The following is a 25,629-nucleotide window of genomic DNA, read 5'->3' as shown; positions in this document are numbered from 1 at the left end:
TTCAGCCTGCACAGTTTTAGTTACAGGTGAATATCATATAATAATGAAACCAATAAGAGCTAATGTGTCCAGGACTCATGATAGGGCAGTCCTTCATTTATGTGCTTCAAACATGTTATCACGTGAGTCCCATCTTCACAACGACACTGTAAAGGAGTATAGTAGCATCGCTCCTACTTTCAGATGAGAAAACCAGCACACAGGGAGACTGAGCAGGCTGCCCACAGTCAAGCAGCTCATTATTGGTGAACCAAGAATTTAAACCCGTGTGGTCTGGCCCCACATCATCTTTCACTCTGGTGATCTTTCTAGAGTTTCAGAACCCAAGTGAAAATTCTGGAGGAAAAAAGGAAAACAGTGAAGGTTTAAATTTTCCAGTGTAACACCTCTCACGCCATTATTAAAATTTTTGTTACCTTGGGCATATATCAAAATACAAAGCACAAGAAAAATTCTAGCTGCTGGCATGTTTTCTGACCTCAAGTGAGACTCAACACACATTTATTGAACAGATTTTGAATGCCGAAAGCAAGATTCTGAGTTATGAACCTATTAATTTGTGCTAGGCTGGCACCTGGGCAGCTCAGTGGTTGAATGTCTACCTTCGGCTCAGGTCATGATCCCAAGGTCCTGGGATCGAGTCCCACATCGGGCTCCTGTGGGGAGTCTGCTTCTCCCTCTGTAGTCTCTGCCTCTCTCTCTGTGTGTCTCCAACGAATACGGAAATAAATCTTAAAAAAAAAAAAATTGCCCTATGATATGTGCTTAAGTGAATTCTCAGCCTTATTTACTTTCATTGATGTAAAAGGGAGGGGGCTTTGATTACAAATCTGCCTTCTAGCCTAAAACAATGCCTGAAGTTCTGTGTGTTTTAAATGAATTATCCAGGCAAAAGAAAAACACGTGTCTCTATAATATACTCATGCATGGTAACTCCACGGAAGACAAAAAGATTTCTAGGGTCAAGAAGGAATAATAATAAATGGCTAATTGTAAATTTGTTTTTAAGTTTTAAAAGCCCAAATTCCAGAATAAAGAAATACAATCTTATTATTTACAGTATTTGGAAAAACAAAATCTAATTATTACTGAGGTACCCAAAGCTATTTGTTTGGAGCTGCTTTAAGGAACTGATAAAAAGCATCTGTTGTTGTGTCATGTTTCCAACGCAAAAATGTGTGTGAAAGATAAGGTATGGATAAGGGTTGAGCCAAGAACACAGCCTGCTACACACCCTCTATAATAAATAGTATGTACTACCTAGTTCATCAGTGAACAGAACTATGCCTGGACCAGGTTTGCATTCTTATCCAAAATACATCCGACCCAGAGGCTCAATTACCCACGTTGTAGTATTTATCCCATCTTCCTGCTTTGGCAAGTTTATCTTAATTTTATAGGCCATTTCCTGACCAAAATTTAGGAGTTATTTTAAACCACTAACCCCAAAAGGTCTTTAAGATCCAGGAAATAGTTTTAGCCGTAATAAGATACAGAACAGAAATGCCTCATGGGGAGGCCAAGCAGCAGAGGCCCCACTGGGTGGTGGCATGGGTGCTACAAGACGTGGCGGTCACACACCGGGGGGCCAGTCCCACCACTTGCCTGGGTTCTGGCTGGCCAGCCCCTAAGCAAACCACCTGTGCACATTCTCAGCAGGCGTACGGGCATGAACAGAGCCATAAGGATGGCAAAAGCTCTGACTTAACATGGATAATCATGGGAAAACTCATGTCCCATGCCTTGAGGAGAAGAGGACCAGAAGGGACCAGCATCTTCTGTAGGCACCAGCTGCCCCCAATTCCCACCAGCCAAACCCTCTGCAAATGAACCCTCAAGCATCCTGACACTCCACATACATGCTTCTAGAACCTTCTTCCTGCTTCCCACCCTCCAGGTGGCACCGCAGGGCTAGAACTGAGATCACCAGTGGCAACAAAAACCAATATGAAAAGAAGAAAAGGAAAATTGTAAGAGTCATTTTTAATACAATGGTTCAGATTCTAAAGATATTTATTTATTTATTTTTGAGAGAGAGAGAGAGAGAGAAAGAGACATAGGGCATGGGTGGGGGTGGGAAGGGGAGGGAGACAGAGAAGCAGACTCCCCGCAGAGTAGAGAGCCCAACATGGGGCTCTGTCCCAGGACTCTGAGATCATGATCTGAGCCGAAGGAGACGCTTAACCCACTAAGCCACCCAGGTGCCCAATGGTTCAGCTTCTCTTGGAAGGCAAACCAATGTCCCAGAACAGCAGGATTACTGCTCACCTGCATCAAGCATCTGCCCCTTTAAGAAGAGAACAGACAAAACCTAAGGTCTCCAGAGTAGCCACGGCCGCATCTCCTGTTAGAAATGCAGTTCTCAGGTGCACACCGCACCCACTGCTTCAGAAACTCTAGGAGGGGGGCCTGGCATCTCTGCTTCTCCAATTCCTCCAGGAGATTATGCTGTGGGCTCAAGAGCCAGGACTACTGGGACAGGTGACCTTCTGTGGTCTCCAGCCCCAACACCCTCCCTTGATGATAGAGCTACTTTGCTACTTATTCCTCAGAATTCGTTTTTAATTTAACCAAGAGAAGAGTGCCTGTCACTGCATAAATGCTTTCTAAACATTAACTCATGTAATCTTCACGTGTCCCCCCAAGCGAGACACTACTACTATCCCCACTGCACAGACGATGAAATGTGAGTGAAGAGAGGGAGGTCACTGGCACAGGGTCACACAGCTTCAGAAGAGGCACAGCAAGAGATGCAAACCGGCACCCTTGTGTTCAACGACAGTGCCTGCAACCCCATCCAGAGCTTCTCTCCAGATTCTTTCCAAAAAGTTGTGTAAATGTATCCCTCTGGCCAAGCCTCCTACAGACTTAGACATTTCTTTTGCGTGGCTAAGTTTAGAGTCCTTGGAAGTAAGCTGACCTCTTAATATACAATTACTTCTATTTAAGATATAAAGTATTTTCCAAATGGACATTACCAAAAAAAAGAGCCAAATTAAAGGTTCTGTGACCTTTTCTTTTCCTACTAAAACCTTGCATGTTATAGGTAAAAAAGACAGTGATACACCTTCACTCAAGCTTTTAAAATGTTACTATATTCTCTAAAAAAAATTCTAAAATGCAACTTGAAAGTTAAAGCTAATTAGGAAAAGGGGTACTTACATTTTAAAATGACATTTTAAAGCTGATGCAATTGGATGATATAGAAATAAGTACTCCTGTGCTCAAAATTGCTGACTAGTTACATAAAAGGATAATTATGGGGTTTTAGAATAAACTGTGATTGTTTTCTTCATATTACAAAAATATGAAATTTACTTTATAAAAATTTGGTAGAGATGTAAGTCAATGTTCCACTGATTAAAATATACATTAATATTTCTTTAATAGGGGATCCCTGGGTGGCGCAGCGGTTTGGCGCCTGCCTTTGGCCCAGGGCGTGATCCTGGAGACCCGGGATCGAATCCCACTTTGGGCTCCCGGTGCATGGAGCCTGCTTCTCCCTCTGCCTGTGTCTCTGCCTCTCTCTCTCTCTGTATGACTATCATAAATAAATAAAAATAATAAAATAAAAATAAAATATTTCTTTAATAGAAACAAAGAAATAATAACAAAAGAGTTATCCTTGGGTTTATTTGTAACATTCTGAGGCCTGCAGAATGTCCCCCATGCTATGCCACACATTAGGAATGTTCACTTCTCCAAAGTGAAGACACACCACTACTCACTACTCCAGCCGCTCTGAACCTCCTTCATCTCCAGGTGTGAGTGGCTGCTGTGAAAAACTTGAGCAAGCAGCTCTGGAGACACTGAGAGTCACAACCAGAAATCCCTGAGTTTTGTTCATGATGAAGGAATATGTTTATTTTTCTAAAGCAGAAACTCAATAAAATTCTAACAATTTTCATGAAATGTCAAATACAGGAATACTGTGTCTCCAAATATCGCGCTGAGCTGGAAAACATAATTTAAATAGCTGACCCCTCTCTGAGAGCATGTGCGAATGGCTTTTCCTGTGGTCAGTATATTTGGTAAGATGAGAATAGAGCTACTGACATCGTATTGACTTCATCCAGTTCACAGGCAGTATCTCTTGCTGTTATCTGAGCACGAAAGAAATACCCACAGTACACATAGGTATTTATTCGGGAACGAACAATAGTAATTCCAAAGCTCTGAACTAAGTATTGATTCTAAGAGCAGTAAAAGATGAAGAGGTTGAAGAATTGTTCTTTATCAGCAAGAGATAAAACCAACATATTTGCAAAAGCCTCGCGGTATGGGAAATATCCCTTTCGTATCTGATCGGGCACTTTGCATTTATCTTTATCTTTTCTTTTACCACAAATCCAGCAAGCCGTAAAACTCAGATGACTAAAATGCTCTTATAGTGTGCGGATTAAACATTAAAAATAGGAAAGCTAGGAATATTACTAAACCACGGGATAAACTATTTACATAAAGAATTCAGCACTGTGTATATTTCCAAGTCATGTTTAGTCTGTCGTGCAACAACTACTCCAAATTCCAAACGAAGAGGAAACACCTTCATTTGGCACTAATTCTCTTTCTGTTCCTAACACTGCCACGGGGACGGCACAGCACTCACGTGAGCCAGCACACAATCGCACTGGGGCTCTTGCAGGGCTGGTGAGTGAACGCTCGCCAGAAACACTAGCACCAATTACTAGTCATTAGTGATCTCCCTCCATGAGTCAAGTGCTCCTCCACACAGTGGGGAATTTTAGAAAGAAGCTCTGTCCTGTGGTGTCTCAGAAGCCTCAGACATAAGACAATGAGGTCCCAGCCACTTGGCAGTGATAACAACCAACATCACTTAAGTGCTGAACCTGCTTCGGCTTCGGGCGCAGGACCGCACAGAGGGAGGTGAAGGTTTTCACAGACATTGTATGACTGGTTAGGGACCTGAGGCTCAAAGAGATGACATCATCCCATGGAACACAAAGATTGGTCCTTCATGACAATCATCCAGCTTATGGGTTGGGGAGTGATGAAGAATCAGGCCAGATAAACTCCACGGATCCAGGTCATGAAGGCACGCAAAGTCCAAATTAAAGCAGCACTGAGATAGCACTACTATGGAGGGTGGCCCCAACCCAACACTGCCCACAGCCAATGCTGGTGAGGATGGGGAAAGGGACTCTCCCTCACTGCTGGTGGGAATGCAAATGGTGCAGCCACTTTGGGGTACAGCCTGGCAGTCACTCACAAGACTAAACATACTCTTGCCATACTGACCAGCAGTCAATCAGGTATTACCCACAGGAGTCGAGCACTTATGTCCACCTGAAACTCTGCAGCAGCTTTATTCATAATTGCCAGAACCTGGAAGCAGCTAAGATGCCCCTCAGCAGGTGCATGGACAAATAAACCGCAGTCCATCCAGCAAGTGCAACATTACTTAGTGCTAACGAGACAGTAGTTATGAAGTCACGAAAAGACACACTAGAACCTGAAAGGAACATTACTCAGTGAAAGAAGCCACTGTGAGAAGGCCACATCCCACATGATTCCAACTCTATGACACTCCAGAAGAGATCAGAGTAGATGAGGGGTTGCCAGCAAGATGGGGAGGGGTGACCAGGAAGAGCACAGGGGGTCCTGGGGGCAGTGAAGATACTCTGTGTAACGCCACAGGGATGGCGGCGTGTCACTGCACCTCTGTCCACACCCAGGGAATGCACAACACCAGGAGTCACCCTCATGTAAACTACAGACTCTGGGTGATGCTGATGTGTCATCGTACGTCATCCATTTGGTGATAAATGTCCCGCTCTGGTGGGCAACATCAACAGAAGGGGAGGCAGTGTTTGCATCAGCAAAGGGGGGATACGGGCAAATCTTGGCACCTTCCTCTCAACCTGAAACTGCTCTATAGAAAATCAAGCAGGAAAAGACAAACAAAAACCAGCCCACCACAAAGGAGAGCTTCGGTTAGACGGTATGCAGCCACCGTCAGAGGCTGCCCGTGACCATCAGTGGGACCCCCGAAGACCACCAGCCGCAGGACAACACGAGGAACTGGCTGGCGGGAGCCTGAGGCTGGAGGAAGCATGGGAGCCAAGAGGGTTTTGTGGCAAAACCCAGGCCGAAGGTGAATAGACCTGAAAGGGGGCCATAGCCTTGGGAGGAGAAAGCAGGTGGGGACGCTGAGAAGCGCACAGAAAGAAGACATGGCAGCCTTGGTGACCGAGTGACACAGCGGTTAAAAAGAGACAGAGTGGAGCCCTGAGGTAAAGCCACCATGTCTAAGCTGGGTGTCGACGACCAAACAGCAGGAGTGGGGATGGGCAGTCGGTATGGGTAAGACATTAAGTTCAGCTTGGAACACATTTGCTAAGTCTGAGACCAAAGCCAAGGTGACGTGTCCCATGGGAATGTTGAAGATCCTAGGCTGGAGTTCAAGAAAAAGGTTTGGAACCCCCTTCATGGAATAAGGAATCATGAGAGCAGATCTCCTCAGCTAGAGAAGGAGAGAGGAGCCCACTGGCCGGACCCCACAGCATACCCGCACGAAGGATCTGGGCAGAGGAAGAAGGGAGAAACAGAAGGAAAGCTAGGAGAGACACATGTCACTGGATTAAGACCAGGAGAACAATAGAGGGAAACACAGGATGCAACCAGTTCACCATGTACCAGACTATAAAAATATTAACCCCAAGTAATTCTTACAGCGTTCAATGCCTCAAAAGAAATTAACCATTGAAACGTGTCCTGGTTTATATCCTCTTTCATTGTATGCCTAAGAATGGTAGGAATATGTCTTTTGTATTGTTCTACAGTCAACATTTTTTAGTGGTTGTTTAATAATAGCAGGAAGAACAATGCTCTAATGATATTATTTTCGGCATCCTATTGTTGCTTTTGCTTACTCTATCTCAAGAATTCAAAATACTCAATCTGCTTGAGAGGTATTTTAATGAGGTTAATCCTTTTTAAATTCCTGGAACAAATGTTCTAACAAACACTGTCTATACTTCTTCAAAACAAGTATTATAACTTAATTCTTGATGCCCTCTGGATTTCTACAGCACAACGATTTGTTCTAGAGAGTCACTTGTGGGTTCAATTTGTCTGCAAAATCTTTACCAGCTCTTCACTAAGTAACTGAATTTATAAAGTCATGGCCATCCTTACTGGTCCCAAGACATTGCCCACAGTCTTGTTAATGAATAATGCAGGGTTTTGTGAATTCCCTCATGTCCTTGCCCAAGTGAGGGTAGGTTTTCTGGGTCAGTTCCTAAAGGCACTCCAGCATAGAATCAGCCATCCATGTGGCAACCTTCCAAACATCCCAATGTACCTGCAGCCTCAGGAAAGGGCTCTGGCTGGGAGCTGGGTGCTTCTTACCACTGGTCACCTAGACCAGTCCCTCAATGTCTCTACGCCTCGGGGGCGGGGGGGAAAGTTCAGCTACCACGACTGATAAGAGAAGCCATGGCATCTTGGTATCTCAAAGGAGGGAACCTTAGGGTCATTTTTAAATGCAAAGACCTGTAGGTCTATGAAAGGACAGGTAGATTCATCATACTTCTGAGTACAATGCACCATAACTACTCATGAAAGCAATACGCTGAGCTCATCGTTCCTATTTCCCCCTCACATTTGGAGGTGGATGTCCTCCTAGAAGTTCCTCTGAGTTTCGCAAAGCTGATTAGGTGCTCACAGGGCCCCTGATGTACCTTGCCTTGTTTGCCTGTGGCTCAGCATTTGTTGCCAAACTGCAAGCTTCCTGGAGGCAGAGTGGGTCCCATTCACTGTTGCCTGGCCAGGGCCAGGCAGAGTGCAGGGTATGCAAGAAGGCCCAGGGTGCATGTGTGGAACAAAGGAAGGAAAGGATGGCCCCCTGGAAGAAGGGACAGATCTGCCAAGGGATCAGAGGTACTTCCCTTCTGGTCCAATTCTATACATAAGGAACATAATGGTTTGGGTTACATCTTCACCAGTATCACTCCTGACATATTGAGCTGATGTTCATTGTCACTGGGCCCAGAGGAGAGACCAACCTCCTCATTTAAATGACATTTGCCACAGAACAGAGTCCATACTCACACGGGAACTAAATGTCACTTCCCGTGGGTTCTGGGTCACTGAGCTCCATGAGAGTGAGTAATGGTGTGAACATGCCAATACCAGTGGGCAGGCATCACCGCACTTCTAGGCAAGTTCACACTTCTGATCCTGAGATATCCTCTGTTGACAGGGGGGTCACACAGACTGAGAGAGAGGAGTCTGAGGCTGCATGCCATAGAGACAATTCCCTGCAATCTGACTGCATAACTCAGAGCACAGGGCATCCCCAACCCTAACACTCTGAGCACACTTCTATCTCAGGCTTGAACTCTTGTCCTCCTTTCTTGCTTCAGAAACAATAAGTTGGGGAAGGGAGTCAGAATAGACTGGGCATGGGGAAAAAAATCACTGGCTCAGAAAATCCATCTAGTAAATGAACAATATGACCATGGCAGATACGGTCAAATATAAAATCAAATAGGCTTTCATTTGTGTGTGTGTGTGGGGGGGGGGGGGGTTGGGGAGAGGAAAGCGCTATTCTTGCCCAGCACAGGTGATGTTTGGACAGGTACACATGTAGGTGAATTGTGATTCAGATTCTCTTTCAAAGGCATAGGGTAATCCAAGAATCCCTTTTATCATTCAAACATATTTTTAATGTATTTTAAAATGCATTTTGCTAGGATCAATATTGGAGCTATTTCAACTTTTGGGTTCCAAACAGGTAATTTTGGGAAGTGGTAAGCAAAAAGAATGTTCTTGATGACATAAAAAGTGAAATGATTTTAAAAATTAGATAAATTATTACATTTAAATGGATTTTCTTGCACATCCATAGGTTATACCCATATCTCTCTACTTAAACCAGGAAAAACAAAGTGTAAAGATAACTCCTGCTGAGTCAGTTGGTGACTGATCAGAGGGTGTCACCCATGTGCCAGGTATCTGAAAACACTATAGGACACCCTGAGGTTTAGAGCCAAGCCAGTGGACAGGAATGTGCTTGGGCCTCAGAGAATAATTAAAGGGAAGTAAAATAATCCCAAACAACAGCAATGAGTTTGACTTCCCAGGCAAGAGCAGTCCCCATAAGCATGTGGCTTGTTCTTTAAAGTCCTAGCTGTTTGAAAAGCGAGTTCTTATAATTAGCTTTGCTTTGCTAGTATTATCAACCAGAAAATCTAAGTCCAAACAGAGGTTCGTATTTCCAAATAGAGAAGAACTTTCTCTCATTTTCTCATCATCAAGTTTAGCAACTTCTCCTTGGAAGTACTAAATCTTTTGGTCACTATTTCTACACCCAAATAAAGACTCCTCTTTTGAAAGTATTTTGTCATCTTTACTGGAGAGCGTTTAAACAACTGAGTATGGTGCTTGGCTGGACTCAGGGCTGGGAGAAACTGTCTCAAGTTAATTGCTGCTGTGATCTCTAGTCCTTTCAACAGCCAATGAAGGAGCTGCCAGTAAAGAGTCAACCTTGCCCTGGGATGAGATGTGTGTGCATACTCCTGGCTCACTCTGGCATGTAACAGTTAATACATTTTATATGCAGTGGAGTCTGAATATCATTCCTCCAGGAGAGGAGGGAAAACAAACAAACAAACAAAACCTAAGAGCAAGATTAGGATCTGAAACGGTAAAACAATAAGTAGGAAATGTGGCAAAGTAGCAAAGTAATTTTTAAACCTTGCGGGGGTGGGGGGAGAATGCAAAATGCCTTTAGAAGCCACACTTCCTAGGGGTTTTGTCTCCAAGGCTTTCACACCGGGGACCAGCCGAGGTCTTTATTCTGTCTAAGAGGAAGGAAAAAAAAAGAAAGAACAACAGTACATCAAGGACGGTCCAGAGCTCGAAGCCTTTACTCCTGCAAGCCCAGCTCCCAGATCCTTTCCGGGCAAGCACACAGCCGGAGGAAATGAAAACTAGGAAAACAGTTTGTGCTTAGAACAATAAGATGGAGTTTCATTTTGGTTTCACACTCAAATATAATGTGGTTATAATTTTTTTTTTTTAATGTGCATTAACACAAGGCAAGGAGTCGAGTTTGGTTAAGTCTTTGAAAGTGCACTACACGAGAGCCCCACTTCTGCTCTCGAGCGTGCTTCGGCCACAGAAAAGTCGTGGGAAAGCACAGATACAGCTGTTTCCAGGCGAACGGCCCAGCACTGCTCGGCATCACCCAGCACAGTCGCCCAAGCACGGGAGAACACGTCCAAAGCGACTCCCCGGCACGAGAGCGGGTTCGCAGCGGCGTGGGGCGCGCGTGCCCCACCCCCCGCCCGCACCCTGCACCCCCGCACCCCGCACCCCGCACCCACCCCCGGGCGCCCGGGGCAGGTGAGGGCGCGAGTCCAAGTCCCGCAGGCTCCCGGGCACGCTCGCCGCACGGTGCGCACCGGCTCGGTCCGCTTGCCCAGGGCCCCGGGGACGGTCTCCGCCTCTCCCGACCCGGCCCACAACAAAGGAGGCTCCCTGATGGGTGCGGGACGCAGCCCACCGGGGTCACGGGCCGGGGGCGGCGCGGGGAGGGCGACCCCGGGGGCGGGCGGGCGGCTCGGTCCGGGGACAAAGGGGCCCGCGGGGCTCCCGGGGCGCGGGGCGGGACGCCGGGGAGCGGAGCCGGCTGGGGACTCACCTTGGCGGCGGCCCGGCTGCGCTCCTCGTGGAGCAGGAGGGCGGCGGGCAGCAGCAGCAGCCACACGCCGAGCCGGGGCCCCATGGTGGCGCGCCCGGGGCGGCGGGGGCCGGCGGGGGCCGGCGGGGACCGGGGGGGCCGGCGGCCGGCGCTCGGGGGCCGCGGCTGGCGGCTGGAGGGCGGAGGGCCGGGGCGCGAGCGCTGCGCACCGTCCCGGGCGCGGCCGCTCGCAGCGGAGACCTGAGCGCGGCCCGGCGAGCTCCCCAATTTGTTGGCGCTGCCCCCTCCCCTCCGCGGCGCGCGGGCGGCGTCTCAAAGGGGAGGACCCTGCGGCGCGGGTAAGAGGCGGCGGGAGCGCGCGGCCCGGGGACTGTGGCCGCCGCGCGCCGGGACGCCAGGGCTCCGCGCTCCGCACCCCCGCGCCCCCGCGCCCCCGCGCCCCTGCGCCCCTGCGCCCCCGCGCCCGCCCCCGACCGGCGCCCCCGAGGGCCGAGGCGCAGCCGCTGCGCAGCGGGCCGGCTCCCGGAGCGCCGGATGCGAGCCGCCGGCCCCTGACGCCGGGCCCGAGGTGAGGGCGGCCGCGGGGACGCAGGGCCCGGGCCGAGGCTGGGACGGGGGCGCCCTGCGCAGGCCGGGGCCGCGCTGTGCCCAAGGGGGGCGGGGCGGGGCGGGGGGCGCAGAGCGGGGCCTAAGTGCGGGGCTCCCTCTCCTCCTGCCGGGACCCCGAGCGGCTCCGGCGCAGCCCTGCGGGGATGGGGGCGCACCCGCCCGGCCGCCTCTCGCGGAAGGAGGCCCGCGGCGAGGATGCTCCCTCCCCAGCCTCTGCTAAGCCCGCTTTGTGCCTCGCCCTGCAGGCGAGGAGGGACCGCGCGGAGCCCGGAGCGGCGGGTCAGGAGCATGGACCGACCCCGGTGCTCGGCGCACAGCCCTGCCCTGCGGCGGTAAGCGACCTTCCTGCGGGGGACGGGGACGGGGCCCGGCGCGCACCTCGGAGCTCAAGCCGAGGCCCAGGCTCATGGCGCTCTCTCCCCTCTCTCACCCAGGTGGCTGCTGCTGGGGGCTGTGACAGTGGGGCTCCTGGCCCAGACCGTCCTGGCGGTGAGTCGTGGGCCCCGGGCGTGGGCTCTGACTGGTGCTGGGGAGAGTGGAAGGGACACCGAGTGGCCTTGCCAGGAGGCAGCGCATGCGTGCTCACCTGAGTGTGCATGTGTGAGCTCACCTCTGTGTGCAGCCCTGACCCTGTCCAGGTTCGGACAGAGCTGCTTTGCCCAGAGAACTTCTCAAGTTTGCCTTGCCGTGGGTTCCCCCACTCGAGACCTGTGTGTTACAGGCCGTGGTCGCCCCCACCCCCCCACCCCCAGCCAGTAATTTAAAACATAGCCTGTGGCATCCTCTGCTATGCTAGAGTGAAACCCTGGCTTCCTAGACGGAAGACTGTCAATCACATGGCGTTGAGGGGCCAGGGTACCCAGAAGAAACACGTCTGTGGTGTTGGGAAGCGGGTGTCTAGATTCCAACCTTGGCAGAGAGTTTTCTGGTGCTTTTAAATGAGAGGCTTTTGGGGAATGGGCAGAGCAGGAGGAGACCAAGACAGCAGTGTACTGTGTTTTAACCCATGTGAGTGAAGAATGGCAGAAACCCTGTGTTTTCTCCCAAGTCTTAGCCAGGGTGGAAGGTGCTAAGGTGCATTCAGGGCTGCTCTGCCCTGTTGTCTGTGTGCTTGGGATTGCACTGTAGAATTTCGTGAATTGTGTTTAAATAGTTGGAGCCACTTTCATTGAGCTTGACATAAGGAGGCTGACAAGCCACAGGTTTGGCTGTCCCTTCAGTCTCGGACACAGATGTTTAAACTGGGACCAAAAATGGAAGGAATGCACGGTGTCCCCCACCGCACCCCCCCCCATCCCCACTCTAACCCAGTACCTGATTTCCCAGGTGGCTCTTGAAGGTTCCCTGTGGGGGTAGAGTGCAAACACAGGACCATGGGAAGCCGCATTTGTGGTTTGATTGAAATTCTGTTATTTTCATTGTTCTGTCCTCATGTGAAACAAACAAGGATTTTCAAGGCAGTGATTGAAAAAGAGCTACTCTAGCTTGGAAAGGACCCTTAGCCTCACTTTTCTGCCTTCTGCTCCAGTTCCTGGCACAGACTGGGAAGTCAGAAGAGGAATCCATAGACTTTTACCAGAACAGACCAGGCCAAAGCTTTCAGAAAGCTCAGATCTGACTCCTTTTCACATGTCCTGATTTAAGAAGATAGCACCTACACACTGTAATCACGGACTCTCGTGGTCCTTATGCACACGCACAACATATAGGACTTGGCCCCAGTCAGAGCAGCACACACGCTCCCAAAGGAGGAGGATGGAGAGGACAGCCCTGCGACATGCTGAGAGTGTATGCACTGGTTGCACTGACTCCACGCCCCCTTGGCCCCTAGAACCACTTTTGTAATACCGTGTTTTCATTCCTGGGCATGGTGAAAGTCTGATGAATTATATCTGGGACTGATCCTAAAACTGCTAGAAAGGGCTTGTGGGTGGAAGACTGGGGTACACACAGAGCTCTGGCCTGGTCTCCCAAATTCTGAATCCCAGTATTTGCACCTAGAACAGGAAGAGAATATTCACCTGCATGTTACAGAGGCAGGTGCCTACCTCTGTGCCTTCCTCCCAAACCCCTTCCAAGCTACAGACTCACCTGAGTCTCTGCTCTCTGATTCTTGGGCGGGACCGAGAACATTTTTGGTCTGGCAGTGCTTCTCAGAAAGCTCACCTTGGAGCCTTGTGCCCAACTGGGGAGACTGGTTAAAACTTCAGATCTCTGCTCTGAATCTAGATGAACCTCTTTTTCTTTTTTTCTTCCTCCAAATCTAGATCTTATGATCAGATTCTCTGGGGTGGAGCCTGGGAGTCTGCATTCTACTAGATGCCAAAGTTTGGGAACCACTGAATTAGAGTATTGAGTTGGGAGACAGTTGGAGTCACTTGCCATTTTGAGTCATTTTACTAGAGACATGGGTTATATATTCTTCAACAGAGACACAATTTGTTATATTCAACCATGAATCTTCTACTTACTAACTTTTTATTGATTACTGGCTTTAGTAACTATTACTCATGAAATAATTCCTTGATCCTTCACTCTATCCATTGAGAAATCTGTCTTTTTCATGGCAAGTTCATCTCCTCCATTACATGTTTGCCATGCTCAAGAACCCTGTCTCCTTGCCCATTTGTCTCAAGGACTCTTCTCCATAGGTAGGTCAAGCCAGTTAAAAAAAAAAAAAAAAAAAAAAAAAGGCGTGGGGGCTACTCCCTGTGGTTTGGAGTGCTTTGTAGCAGAAGCAGCTGAAAATGGTTATCGAAAAGAATAGCCAATTATTTTTTTAAATTAATTTATTTTTAAAAAAAGGTTTTTAAACTCAATTAACGTATAATGTATTACTAGTTTCAGATGTAAAGTTCAGTGATTCATCAGTCTTCTGTAACACCCAGTGCTCATCCCATCATGTGCCCTCCTCCATGCATGCCATCACCCAGGTACCCCCTCTCCTCACTCCCCTCCCCTCCAACAAACCTCAGTTTGTTTCCTATGATTAAGAGTTTCTTATGGTTTCTCTACCTCTCTTATTTTATCTTGTTTTATTTTTTCCTCTCTTCTGCTATGATCCTTTGTTTCATTTCTTAAATTTCACATATGAGTGAGATCATATAATTGTCTTTCTCTGATTAACTTATGTCACTCAGCATAGACAATTATTTTTTTAAAGGCTTTATTTTTAAGTAATCTCTACATCCAATGCAAGGCTTCATCTCACAACCCTGAGATCAAGAGTCACTCATTCTACTAACTAAGCCAGCCAGGCGCCCCTTTTTTTTCTTTCAAAGAGAAAGTAGACAGTCATTCAATGAATATTTCCTATCAGCCAATCTGTGTGCCATCCAGGCCTCATGGGAAACACATCTACCTGAGTGGGTAACTGTTGTTACCCCCATTAGCAGATGAGAAAACAGAGGCACACAGTGTTTACACAGCTTGCTCACAGGCTCTCTCTTTGTAAGTGCAGATGTGGGATTTGAACCAGCACCTGCCTGCTAAGTTACTGGGGATCACTACTACTGGAAGTCAGTAGTGAGGATGCTGCTGAGTTTTAGTCTTTGAGTCTTCTGGTTCTGCTTTCTCTTTGCTCTTGACCGTGACTAACAGAGCAAAGCCCGCACCCTGGATTGTAGAAAGGGAAATATGGCTCCTCCTCCCATGCAGCTCTGCTCTGAAGAGTAGGAGCCCAGAGCAAGGTTGAAGTGATATAATCGGATGTCCAAAGGGAGAGAAGGGAGCAGAAGCCCTGCTGGTCAGCCTGAGGTCAGGGCCCAACATGGACATGCATGCTCTGTGCAAGTTGCCCTTCCTGAAGGCACCCTGCCTTGGGTACAGTGCCAGGGCGCTGAGCACTTACACAAATGGCATGTCCTACGAGGCCTGTTGCCGAGGGGTCACCATGCAGGACACTGAAGGCAGATCCCCAGGGACCACAATGAGTAGCTGTATTACAGCACCAGCACTCACCAGACCCCTCCGCCCTGGCCAGCCCCCCACCCCCACCCCACAGTGGGCCTGTGAGTAGGGACACGCACCTTCAGAGCAGGGCTATTGGATGAGTGGACACACAGGCCCCAGCCCAGAGCTTGGCAGGGAGTGAGCGCACCAGGGTCTACGGGGCCTGTGTGAGGGAAGGTTCCTGAGGCCGAGCCACCATGGGGACTTGAGAGCTCTCTTTGCAGCCTGTGTAGAGGATTGTTGTTTATCTCTAGAGATGGGGCAACAGCCTTGAAGATCTGTGAGACCAGTCAGCTGTGATTCTGGGAGGAAGAGAATGCCAGAGAACAAAGATTCTCTGAGATCAAATACGCTGTGGGCTGGGCTGACCTCATGACCTCAAGGGGAGACTGGCCACACACTCCAGATTCCCACAGGTGTTAGGGTACAGCCAGGAGACCTGGAATGCAGGTGCCGTGTACCCCAGGAAATGCTGGGCTCTACTTTGCCTTCAGCATCAGCTGCAATTTCCAGGCCTCTCCCAGGGTTCCATGCCCTGAAAAATTCACTAATTCACTTAATGCTCCTGCGAGCAGCCACACCTTTCCCTCCCCCTAGCCAAAAAAAGGACAATCTGTTCTGAGGTTTTCTCTTCTCCTTTTGGCTTATTGATCAGTTGTGAAGAATGTGTTGTACTAAGATGCTCCGTGCTCTGTGAAGGAATCCATGAGACCATGTCTCTCCCCAATTTCTGAGAGCACTAGTCCTATTGTTCACAATCAGGGCCCCTAACAAGAGGGGAAGCATCACAGGGTTCCTCCTCTGTTAATGGAAAAACAAGCATGAAGCATGTGTCCAGCTCTGGAGGCCAGGAAAGCTCCCTAGGTGGCCAGCATGACTTGGCCATAGTAAATAACACGAGGAATTTCTCATAACCTTACATAACTAAATGTGGCTGCAGAGGGTGGACAGAGGGGACACAGCCCTTGAACTGTCCTTGGGAATATTTGGAGGCAGAGAGAGAGGGAAAAAGTGAAAAGTTCTAGAATAGAAAACAAAGACTTTGCTAAAATAGTAAATCAAAGGATTATCTTTCTGGGGAGAGGATTAAGAATGGGTGACTGGCTTCCCTTAATAACAGAGACGATTTGAGGGAAAAGCAGAGGTGCAGTGTGGAGACACCTTCAACATTATGTTTGATGATGATGTAACGGAGCCTTCATGACACAGAAGGCAGTTTTGGATCATCTTATTCTTTCACTCTGAGAGCTTTAGTGAAAGGTCTGGAATTGGCCTCTTGCTGTGTCTTCTGGGGTCGATGGGCATCATCACTACTGCCAAAGTGATAGGTGAAGTCTGGAACCCCGGCCTTGGCTTATTAGGCTGGTAAACCAGGCAGCCTGTGCAGTGGCTTGTGGCCTCTGGGGGGCCACTGACTACACAAAGCCCTACTAACTGGCTGTGTGACCCCAGGTCAAGTCTGGGACATGGAGACATGAAACATTGTGCTGTATGGGATCACCTGGCTCTAGGACATGGGGAAAGGCGAAACGTTGTGTTGTATGGGATCACTTGACTCTGGGACATGGGGAAGGAGGAATGTTGTGTTGTATGAGATCACTTGACTCTGGGACATGGGGAAGGTGGAACGTTGTGTTGTATGGTATCCGTGCTGGGGTGCTCCAGGTGGTCAGGGCACCCACACCCGCTGTAGGTGCTCCCCTGTGTGGTGAGCTGGCCCCCACCCTTCCCAATTGTGACACTGGGATGGAAATACTTTTCCAGGTAAGCATGTGTGCTGCTGCAGGATGTGACTTAAAAATAAATATGCTGCAGTAGGCATTTTATCTTCAGGATGTGAGAAGCTTCTCTGCCTCATGAGTGAGGCTGCCTCTTGAAGTCTTGAGTTCTTTTGTAAATCCTGCCCCTCTAAGTGCAATGTGGTTGGTATCCTGGATTGGATTCTAGAAGAGAGAAAGAACGTTAATGGGAAAACTGGCAAAATTCTAATAGAGTCTGTAGTTTATTAATGTACTCATGTGAATTTCTGGTTCTGATGAAATGCACCGAGGTTATATGAGGTTGATGTAGTCATCATTCCGGGTGAAGGGTGTTCAGGGACCCTCTGCGCTACCTATGCAGCTTTCCTGCAAATCTAGATTATTTCCAAGCAAACACCTGCTCCTAGAAGCCACTGACCAGCCCCATTAGGTGTGCAGTAAACCAGGCGAGTGAGTGTAAGAGAAAGCTGAGAAGCAGTGGTCTTACACTAGTGAACAGCTGATGTGACCAGCAAGAGTGAAATACGGTTCCATCTTTTCTGTAGTAGACTAAGTAACAAAGGGCACTTCTGTGTGCTTAGAAATACAGCAGCAGTGGCCTCTGCCTGGCGAAGGAGCTTTTGTCCTCCTAACTTGGGTGGAGTGCTTTATGGAAACAGTGCAGGAAAGGCATCCTGATGGAGTTTCCACAGCTCAGCCTGTTTAGGGGGTCCAGGGGTGAGCTACAGTAGCCTCCCTCTTCTTGACTGCCTGACCGGGGAGGAAACATCGCAGACTTTGTGATGCATGACAGGTTTGCACGATGGTGTCGCTTTCAGACAGACGTTAAATGTTGCTTGCTCACACCCTAGTTCTTACTAATATGGCACACCAGCATCCATAGGTCCACGGGCACTGCATTAAAAGGAGAGCCCACCCCTTCCTCCTCACCTATAAAACCCCGTGAACAACAGGGATGGGAAGGTGGCTCTACCTGGATGTCCAGGGTCCAGGAGCCCCACCTCTATGTGCTCCTTGCATTACTAATAGCCCCATTGTGGAGTTTAGAGTGCCATGGGCCACATCTCCAGTTGGCCACAACCTCCACTCCAGTAATGAGCTAGGGAAAGGGCCAAGAACAAGGATGGCTGCTGGCCAGTGGCTGTCACCTCACACATTTGCCTGTATCACCACCTGCAGGAATAGAGAAGCCTCTGGCCCCTAGCCCTGGCCAGTTCTGTTCTGTAGCTTCTCACACACCCTGTGTCCTCACTGTAGCCCACAGCCCCAGGCACACGAAGGACACCCTGCCCCCTCACTATCAGAGAGCCCAGATGTCAGAGGCCAGTGCCCTGCTAGAGCTTCTGTCCCTTGGAACGGAGACCCATTTAAGAGTCTGAAGTGTCTGTCCTCTCATATTGCTGGGACTTTTAAATTATCATTAGATATTAATGATTTTAAATCATCATCCGTAACATGCACAGACATTAAACATTTGTCTTCACTCATCCTCTATGTAATTGCTGGTCTCACAAATCAAAGTGGAGGGCACGTTTGATCTTCCCTCTGGGATTTGTGCGATGCTGGGTCCTATGCCCCAGGCCCTGAGATGCAGTGAGCCCTCAGTAAAGTGTCTGTTCTAGCAGTGAGCAAGGATGTAGTTAGCTGAAAGTATTCAAACAGATCCTTTGGATGAGGAATACAGTCATGGAACAAGTAATAAAAGATTGAACTGTAGCTTTTCTCACTTGTTTTTTTTTTTTTTTTTTGTTGGGTTGGGTTTTTTTGTTTTGTTTTGTTTTTCTTAGGTTTTTGTTTTTTTTTTTTTTTTCCAAATTAAATGCTGCCCCCACTGGACACAGCTAACTGTTCATGATGATAAAGGAAGCGTTGATCTCTCTGTGAAAGATTTGCATTTTTTCCTAAGAATTGTTTCAGCTCCACCCATAAAATTCCTATTTTGCTGCTTTTGCCCAGTTCAGTGATCTCCCACGTGGGAACTGAAGAAGAATGTGTGTTATGGAACACCACAGACCAATTTTCTGGTACCTGGTAGAAATTACATAACAAGATGTTTTTTCTGCATGTCGAGCACTTTTAGACCTGTGACTGTGTTTGCAGAGTGCTGGGGTGCACGAGGACAGAGGACATCTCCCTGGGATGCCTTCAAGGCTCCAGCCTGTCCAACAGGAGAGATGCTGGTTAGCAGTGGCCAGGCAGTAACAACACAGTGCTATGGGGAAGTAGGGATGCAGGAAACCAGCCAGCGCCACGGCCGCTCTGGGCAGACCCCTCCCCACACCCACATTTGTGGGCAATTGTTCCACGCTGGGGAAAAGGGAGAGGCTCCTGGGAGGGCTTGTGAAGTCTCCTGAAATCTACATCAGAAAGAGTAACCCCAAAAGGTGCTTCTAGAGTACCAGAACACCGAGGAACAGCTAAAGTATCCCGGAGGAGAAACATGACAGCTCCTGCCTGCAGATCATGTTGGTACCGGAAACAGAGCTAAGCTACCATCACACATTACCCGCTAAATGCCCACTGCACTGCAGTCACCCCACTCTATAGGCATGCAGACTGAGGCATGCACAGGTTAGGGCACTTGTTACAGACTGTAAGGAATGAGGTTGGGAGTGGAGCCCAGGACTTGGTTATTCCAAAATTTCTGCTCTTAACCACTGTGCCAGGCTGACAAATCTCCAGCCATAGAATATGAACGCATGTTCAAAGTATGTGAAGTGTGGGGTATGTAAAATGTACATGTGTATATTATGTCTAAAATATATGTATGTTATTTATGTGTGTGGAGTATGGGTGGGTGATAGATGTAGATGGTAGCTAGAAAGATGTAGATGGACGATAGACTGGTGGATGGATTATGGGTGTAGGTGGTGATAGATTATAGAGAAACAGAGAGATGGATAGATAGGTAGATAAGCAGGTGGATAGACGGTGGGTAGAGACAGGCCAACAGCCAGACGGGTGATAAATGGTGATGATTATAGATAGACATCAAGAGGAGCCAGAAACAGGACATAGAGCTGGCCTGTGCCCCCACATAGACACCCGGCCCCAGATGCTCCTGATTCCTTCCTCCACGAGGGCCGCCCACGTGGAAAATGGGGGTGTCAGGCATACCTGTTCTCTTCCGCGGCCCCTCTGCCTGTGTGTGTAGGTGACCAAGTGGCTCGGGGACCCTGAGAGACACAGCAGACAGGCTGCACTCCAGCCCGGCCCTCACAGGACGACCCGGGAAGGCCTGAGCCGGCAGGGAGATCCCCATCCAGGGACAGTTCCTGGAAATCTCCTCCAGGTCCTGATTGAAATCCCAGGCTGTGGAGGTGTAGGGACAACAGCTTTGTAAGGTGGGGAGGGCCCTGCGAGCCGGAGTGATTTCAAGAAGATGGGGAGGCTGTTGGAAAAGCATTAGTCCTAACTTGGGGTCAGGTTTACTGGAAGGGTCTGGGGAGTGAGAAGCCTTCCTCAAGGCAGCTGTGCAGGAGTGCCCATGGACGGCTGTGGGACGATGACAGAGCCCACTTGTCCCAGGCGATGCCAACTCCCTTCTGTTGGGGTCTGCTTTCCTTGCTTTGCTTCTGTTCTGATGTTTTGTGTTGAGTGTCCCACATGCCAACAGGCAGGCAACTGTGGCCTGACCCACAGCGGGAGCATCTGGGTTTGAGGCCCGCAACCAGAAGACGTTACTTCCCCTCTCTGAGCCTTCTTTCTTGGTGGGTGAAACAGGAGTGCTAGTAACCATGCTGCCAGTTCATGGTGAGGTGGTTTATGTGAAAGTCCTTCACTGAATGAACATGTTTGCTTCTCCTGGAAATAGTTATGTATGTGAATCCTCCCAGGGGCTCAGGTCTGGGTCCCAGAGCGAGACAGGCCAGGAACAGTGGGTGGGAGTGTTCTGAGTGCACGTGTGGGGTTGGAGTTTTCCAACTGTCTGACTGAATTTCTGAAGTTGAATATGCCACCTGGGATCATCCATGTTTAGAGAGCAACCTGTAGAAGCTCACCATGGGAGACAAATTTCCTCTCTCCTTTGACTAGTAGTACACTTCACAGTACATCAGATCGCACATGCGATCGTGCTTATGAGCAAACCCGGTAGGAGCCCCACTCAAGATTCAGAGCCACACTCTGTTCTACAGATCATAGAAGAAAGGACAGAACTGTGACATGGGTCTTCACGGAGTAAGACCAGCTGGGGTCTCAGGTTTGAAATGTGCTTTTGCTACTTCCTGGCTGCATGACTTTGGATAAGCTACTTCGCTTTTAAGCTTTAGTTGCAGCTCTAGAACTGGAATAAAAATCCTTTTGCCTCGTAAGTGTGCTCAGGAAAAAAAAAAGGAAATTGCTCATAAAGATCTTAGCAATCTTAGCCTTTAGGGCTTGATAAATGCTAGCCAATGGCTACTTGGTCTTAGGATTTTTTTAATTGAATATGGGTTTTCATCCTCAAAACTTAAAAACCTGAAGCCACAGAGAAGTTCAAGCGTAACTAGAATTTGGGGAGAAAACAGCTGTCACTGTACTAGCTGCCCCAATGGGGCGTTCTCTGTGGGGAGCCGGGCCAGGGGGGCCACAGCATAGGGGAGGCATCATGGGGAGTGAGGTGCGTGCCCTCCGTGCTGGGGCCCCACCATCTCCGCACACAGAGGGGCACCTGTGAGGCCAGGAATTAAGCTGTGGACACCACGGAGTTCTCGGGAGAGACAGAGCATTGGGGCATCTTCCCAATGTCTTTGGCCAGTTGTTTCCATTTTGTTGTGTCGGAGAAATGGCCACAAAGAAAAGAATTTAAATTTTAATTAAAGTTAGGTCACTAAATTATTTCCAGAACAAATGGGAAGATTTACAAAGAACATTTTGTTCAAATACTTCTGAGACCGACGTATAATTTAACAAAGCGAGAAAACTCCACAGATTTTTGGTTTGGCAAAGCGGCATAGAAAATGCACAGTAGAATCTGAGGATAGAATCTCTTTCCTAAAAGAGCAGAAAGATCCCCCTGCCGTACCTGAGCAGGGCCTTGGCGGTCCTCGGGGTCGGCCGTGGCTCCATGGTCAGGATGGGCAAGACACACAGACCAACCTGTTTCCTCCTTGGGCCCAGGTGAGGAAGACCGGTGGGTGAAAGGTTCCAGTTGGGAATTCCAGGGAGGAAAACCACCCCCTTCCCTTTCTTCCTTACTTGGTCATCTCCCAACTGTAACAACCGTGCAAGTTACAATGTAGCGCCAGATGCCGCTGAGATCCTCTCCTTCCTATCTCAAAACCACCTTCGCTTCCTGCTGATTCCTACCAGGTTACAAGGCTCCCCCAGCTCCCACCAAGACAATCTTAGTTCAGACAGGATTTCCTTCGTCTTAGTCACCAGCTTTTATGGTCCAGCCTCCCCTTCCCGTTGCAAAACAAGGAGTGTTAACAGCAGAGAGTCTGCAATGATTTGTCGATCTTAGGCCAATACGTGTAGACATCAGTTTCTGTGTGTGCTAACCAACACCAAGTTGCCAGAGGTTGGAAAAATAAATGTTCCTCGTTGGGTCACATGCTACCATGAGTCTTCAGCTGCCAGCCTTGGCTGTTGTTAAATTGCAGAAGAGTAAACACGTTTGTTTTAATTGAATCTCTTAAAAGCTGCAAAGTTCAAACAAAAATGACAATTGTACCAAAAGTCATTCCTGTTTAAAATGAAGGCTTGTAAATGCTGACATTTCCTGCTGGTAATGGGTCCGGTTCCCAACATCATGTTAAACACGCCTGTAAGGCATGATGTGAATGAAGCATTTCCTGGAGCTTTGAAGGAGAACACAGTCCTCATATCCTCCCCGATGATTCTGGGAGGAACCATAGCAGCCCAGTTATAGGCATGATGCATGTAGTGGTCAGATCCACTCTTGATTAAAATGGTACCTCGCCCAAGGCACTGGGCTTTGGCTGCCTGCGCAGGGTAGAAGGTATGCACAGAACAAGCCACTGTCATCCTTCACATGCCTGGCCCCTGTTCTGAGTGCTTGTCTCCCTGTCTCTCCTAGTACTAGTCACAATAGTACTTGTGGTGGTAGTAGTACTTGTTGCAGCGGTACCAGTGGTAATAGCAGTACTAGTGGCAGTAGTAGTGCCAGTGGTATAGTACTGCTAACGGTGGCAGCAGACTACTCTACTTTTCATTGAATTGCTCTTGCCAGGAGATGAGAGACAAAAATTTTCCTCTCCCAATTCACATCAGTAGTGTCCCATCAGGGAGAAATAAAAAAAGTAAATTTTATCTTTAGAGATTCTAATTTACTTTTTCATCTCTGTTCCAAAATTTCTCCACCAAGACCCTCTGCTCTTCTAGATCTCAACTTGGTTCAGAGTGGCATCAGTTATTTGCATGCACAATTGGCCTCTGTTTTTCCTGTGAAAGCAGGGACCTGGGCCTGGCAGGGCATTAGGGTCCCTGAGGGAACATGTACAGCTTCCACACTCCAAATGAGCTTCTCTGGGTGGGGGCCAGACCTTCAAGTGTCCCCTTCTGGATTAAGCAGCACTTGTCCACCTGGACTGGGGAATGTTCCAGAATGCTAGATCCCATCCCTGGAGACAGTGCAATTTACACAAGGCCCTAAGAAGACAATAAGGGCATTTCAGGGCCCATGCAGAGACTGATTTTCCCCTTTAAGACCAAGACAATCTGCTGTGCTCACAGGAGGTTCTGGTCCTCCCATCCTGGGCTCCCCACAGGCTCCCCACTGGCTCCCCACCAGCTGAAGGCAACCTCCATCCTGAGGACAGCCCACCCAGTGTGAGGCACAGCTCTGTCCACCGCCTGACAGGTGCAAGTCACGCTTCATCTGAGCTGTAATTTGGGGGTGATTTCTTCACTCTCCAGCTGGGGTAGTTTGTTATCTGTCTCTCACCTGATTGGAATTCAATGTACCAGGAATAAATGATTCATTTTACTACAGAGAGGAGGATGTAAGATTAGTCAGGCTCACTCCTGGCTTTTCTTAAATCCAGAAATTCCTTACCTAAGATGTAAAAGCAGATAAGAACAGTATTAACTCCTCTCTAGAGGTTCTAGAACAGAGAGTGGGTGGACAACACTGATATTTCACATAACTGGAAAGTTTGGTTTTCCTAAAACAAAATCTAACCTGGAGCCATCTGCTTCTATTTATAGAAAAACCAGAGACCAAAGCCAGAGCAATGTCTCAAAGGAAAATATATTTATTTAAATGAATCTATATGTATATTTCACCCATGTTTAAAGGTGCCTCTTAAACTCTTTACCTTTAACAAAATTTTTCTTCTTCTCGTTCTTGAGTTAAGGACAAAAGAGTGTTTATTCAGGGAACATTTCTGCCTTTGTAGTGGTTTTTCTTCCTCATTGGGTTTAATTAACTAAAGTCCGTAAGAATAAACATAGGAAAAAAAAAAAAGCAGACTTCACAAGATGTTTTTCTTAATTCTTCACATTTAAAAAATTATGTTTGATCTTTATCCTTTCTAAGCATTTCATATATTAAAAATTAGGTAAATTTCCTGAAATAAAAAATAAGATCTTGACAATCGATTCACCCATCACATAAGTTACAAACATACAGTGTTTGCAAACTAACCATTTGAAAACAACCTTATTAACATCACCTTAAAAAAAAAAAAAAAAAAAAAACCATCACCTTAGATCTCTGATATGGACAGTACAAACCTGTGTTGATTTTTTCACACTCTTTATTGTGTTAGCTGTGATAAAATACACAGAACCTAAGATTTACCATCTTAGCCATTTTCAAGTGGTACAGTCTGGGGCATTCAGCACGTTCCTGGGATCCAGAACTTCTCACCTTCCCAAAGCAGAGCTCTGTCCCCATCAAACAGTAGTAACCCCTTATCTCCCTCCCTTAGCCCCTGGTGACCTCCTGTGAGTTTAGTTTGCCTGTTTCAGGGACCTCCTGTGAGTGTGATCCCATGACATCTATCCTTCTGAGTCGGGCTTAGCTCGCTCAGCAAAATGTCTTCGCGATTCATCCGCAGTGTAGCCTGTGTCAGGACGTCCCTCCAGTTTGAGGCTGAATAAGACTCCAGGACCCTTTAACTTACTCTTTTAATGTTCAGTTGTGTTCTCGTGGTTGACAAGGATCCAGCAGTTGATGTTGGTTCAGAGGAAGTGACTCACAGCTCAAAACAAAGGGGCAAGTGGGCCAGTTGGCCACGGGGCTCTGGCACCTCCATTTCCCAGACGTGGTCTTCCCACATGGCCTACCTGGCTCCCTGGAAGCCCCTATTCCCTAGATGTGTATCTCACCCTCTGGCACATGTTGACCACACATTGACAGAGCAGGTTCCAGGAGCATCCTGGCCTGAGTTTGCTTTGGGACGAGCATGGATGTGCTGGCGTGGTGCTCATGAGTAAGGCCTGGCCTGGAGGGCAGACCCAGTGCGGCTCCTGAGCCCTTGGGGTAGAGTCTATCCAGACAGGGGATGAAGGCCAGCCAGGGGCTGGGGAGGAGGCCCCAGAGCAGCTGCCAGCCAGCAGCCCTGAGCAGTGGTGATCTCCAGGGGCCAGTGATCAGCCCATCAGATGCCACCAAGGCTAAGATCTTGCCTGTGGGTTTCCCTGACTGGAGGTGCCTAGGCCTTCTCTCCACGTGGTGCTGGGTCCCAATGT

The 25,629-nt window shown here is 48.4% G+C and overlaps 2 protein-coding genes across 5 annotated transcripts in view; one reads left to right on the top strand and one right to left on the bottom strand.

The window, feature by feature from the left end:
• The window catches only part of COL4A1 (collagen type IV alpha 1 chain), a 141,599-nt gene extending 129,898 nt beyond the window's left edge, over positions 1-11,701 (bottom strand). The window contains exon 1 of one of the 2 annotated variants that reach the window (XM_077854967.1): positions 11,657-11,701. In XM_077854967.1, coding sequence (XP_077711093.1) covers positions 11,657-11,686 — 30 coding nt within the window. In that variant the 5' untranslated portion in view covers positions 11,687-11,701. Of the gene's footprint in view, positions 1-10,669; positions 10,790-11,656 lie in introns of those variants that run through there. The other variant, XM_077854966.1, reaches the window with a different exon arrangement.
• The window catches only part of COL4A2 (collagen type IV alpha 2 chain), a 169,972-nt gene continuing 154,746 nt past the window's right edge, over positions 10,404-25,629 (top strand). Inside the window, exons 1-3 of one of the 3 annotated variants that reach the window (XM_077854964.1) lie at positions 10,404-10,513; positions 11,524-11,610; positions 11,713-11,767. In XM_077854964.1, coding sequence (XP_077711090.1) covers positions 11,567-11,610; positions 11,713-11,767 — 99 coding nt within the window. In that variant the 5' untranslated portion in view covers positions 10,404-10,513; positions 11,524-11,566. Of the gene's footprint in view, positions 10,514-10,844; positions 11,008-11,123; positions 11,238-11,523; positions 11,611-11,712; positions 11,768-25,629 lie in introns of those variants that run through there. The other 2 variants (XM_077854963.1, XM_077854962.1) reach the window with 2 other exon arrangements.

This window comes from Canis aureus, chromosome 17 (genome assembly GCF_053574225.1).
Source record: "Canis aureus isolate CA01 chromosome 17, VMU_Caureus_v.1.0, whole genome shotgun sequence".
NCBI classification, from domain to species: Eukaryota; Metazoa; Chordata; class Mammalia; order Carnivora; family Canidae; genus Canis; species Canis aureus.
This window is presented reverse-complemented; position numbering and strand designations above follow the sequence as displayed.